General features: G+C 62.0%; 1 protein-coding gene across 5 annotated transcripts in view; it reads right to left on the bottom strand.

Annotated features, from left to right (window-relative positions):
- Positions 1-1,691, bottom strand: part of LOC113208588 (peptide transporter family 1) — a 22,197-nt gene that overhangs the window by 6,944 nt on the left and 13,562 nt on the right. The window contains exon 1 of one of the 5 annotated variants that reach the window (XM_052265532.1): positions 1,091-1,608. The exons of the other annotated variants lie outside the window; for them this stretch is intronic. Coding sequence (XP_052121492.1) covers positions 1,091-1,195 — 105 coding nt within the window. The 5' untranslated portion in view covers positions 1,196-1,608. Of the gene's footprint in view, positions 1-1,090; positions 1,609-1,691 lie in introns of those variants that run through there. 5 annotated transcript variants of the gene reach the window in all.

The following is a 1,691-nucleotide window of genomic DNA, read 5'->3' as shown; positions in this document are numbered from 1 at the left end:
GGGGGGGGGAGTTTGTGCCCTTGCAGGACGGCGACGAGGAGAGTGACGGCGGCGCCGGCGGACCAGCCCCCCCCCCCCTTGTCGGCCCTAGATAGCCGCCTAAAAGGTGGACAATTTGAGCTACAAAACCCCTCAATGTAGGCAACTTGCCCTACGTCGCGCCCTATGTCAGCCGCCCCTTACTATGCGCACGCGGTGGGCGTGGCGGCGGCGGTGAAGCGTAGGGTTGGAAATCTGCAAAGTTTTCCGCAAATTTTCCGAAAAATGCCTTAATTGTAGGCAAAGTAGGCATACTGAAAATTTCCAAAGTCTGCGAAAATTTCAATTTATTCCCGGAAATTTTTCGTTTTTCCTGAAATTTTCCGGAAACTTTTCAGGTTTCCAATCCTAATGGAGCGCACCGATTATATGCTGTGAGCGTCGACGCAGTGATAAGTTTGAGGTCCTAGCGCTGCTGCCTTATCCTAACCGAGGCTCTAGTACGCCCCCAGGGCTTATCACAAAGCGCGGCTAGCCGGGCAGGCACCAGGGCCGCGCGCTCGCCGCCGACTATGACATAGTCACTACTTAGCCCGTCCCGCTGGTCATGTCATGTGGCCGACGGCACGCTCGCGGGGGGATGCGTATATAATCAGCGATGACCGATGTGCGGTATACGCGGGCGTGTCTCGACGGCGTGAGCCAAAAATTTCACCAATCTGCGACCACAATTCTGCCTCTGCTAAAAAGTCAAAATACTTCGGAAAAAAAAAATCAACCTTTCACGGGAGGCGATTTGAAATCGCTTCTCGCACATAGCACTCGCTAAATATCCGTCCTGCGCGACGCACTCCGTGTCCATGGCCCGCCCGGCCCCGGCCAGTCTGTTTAGCATAGACCGCAGATACGGCGCGGACGCCCCCGGGCCCGCGCACCGGCGGCGCGTCCGGTGTTCGGTGTCCGGTGTCCCAGTTTGGGAGTGTGTGTTGTGTGTCCTGCGCCGAGTGCCGACGATAACGCTCACGACACGAGCACGCCGTCGTGACGGTGTACGTCGGGGGGGTTCCTGGGGCCACGACATGAGACCAGACGGCGCCGGCCGCCAATATACCTTGCCGTCGGCCGGGCTCTTCTCGGGGTCCTGGCCGTCCTGCTGCTTGGGGTCGTCCTTCCCCTTCTTCTCCATCTCCAGCTTTTCCTTCTTGTCCGCGTCCATGGCGGTGGCGGTGAGGTGACGGCCTGCCGCTGTTCACTCGGGCGGGGGGAGGCGGACGTCGCGACACTGCTGGACGGCGGTCGGCCTGGTGAGCGCTGCAGGGGGAGCCGCCGGTCAAGTCCAGGGCGGGGTCAAGAAGGCGCAGGGGTGTAGGGAGGGAGGGGGGTGGGGCTCAAGGCGCGGCCTGCAGCACGGTCAGCTTCTTCCGCGGCCGGAGCATGTTCCGACGCCCGCACTACTAAGAGGCTCCGGGACAGCGCGACGCGATCAGCAGCCGGCGCACGCTGGGGGGTAGCCGTCGACGAGAGGACGAGGACGAGGACGAGGACGACGGCGAGCCGGGCGGACAGGCGGACTGGTGGCGGCTCCGTCCGGACGGGTCAGCGGCTTCCCCGGGACTGAGTGGAGTGAGTGACGAGACGACTGGCAGCGCTGCCGTACGCTGGTGTGTGTGTTTGTGTGTGTGCGTGCCGTGGCGGGGAAGGGAAAAGGGGGG

The sequence above is a fragment of the Frankliniella occidentalis genome, unplaced genomic scaffold (assembly GCF_000697945.3).
Source record: "Frankliniella occidentalis isolate FOCC.00 unplaced genomic scaffold, Focc_3.1 Scaffold28, whole genome shotgun sequence".
Classification (NCBI taxonomy): Eukaryota; Metazoa; Arthropoda; class Insecta; order Thysanoptera; family Thripidae; genus Frankliniella; species Frankliniella occidentalis.
This window is presented reverse-complemented; position numbering and strand designations above follow the sequence as displayed.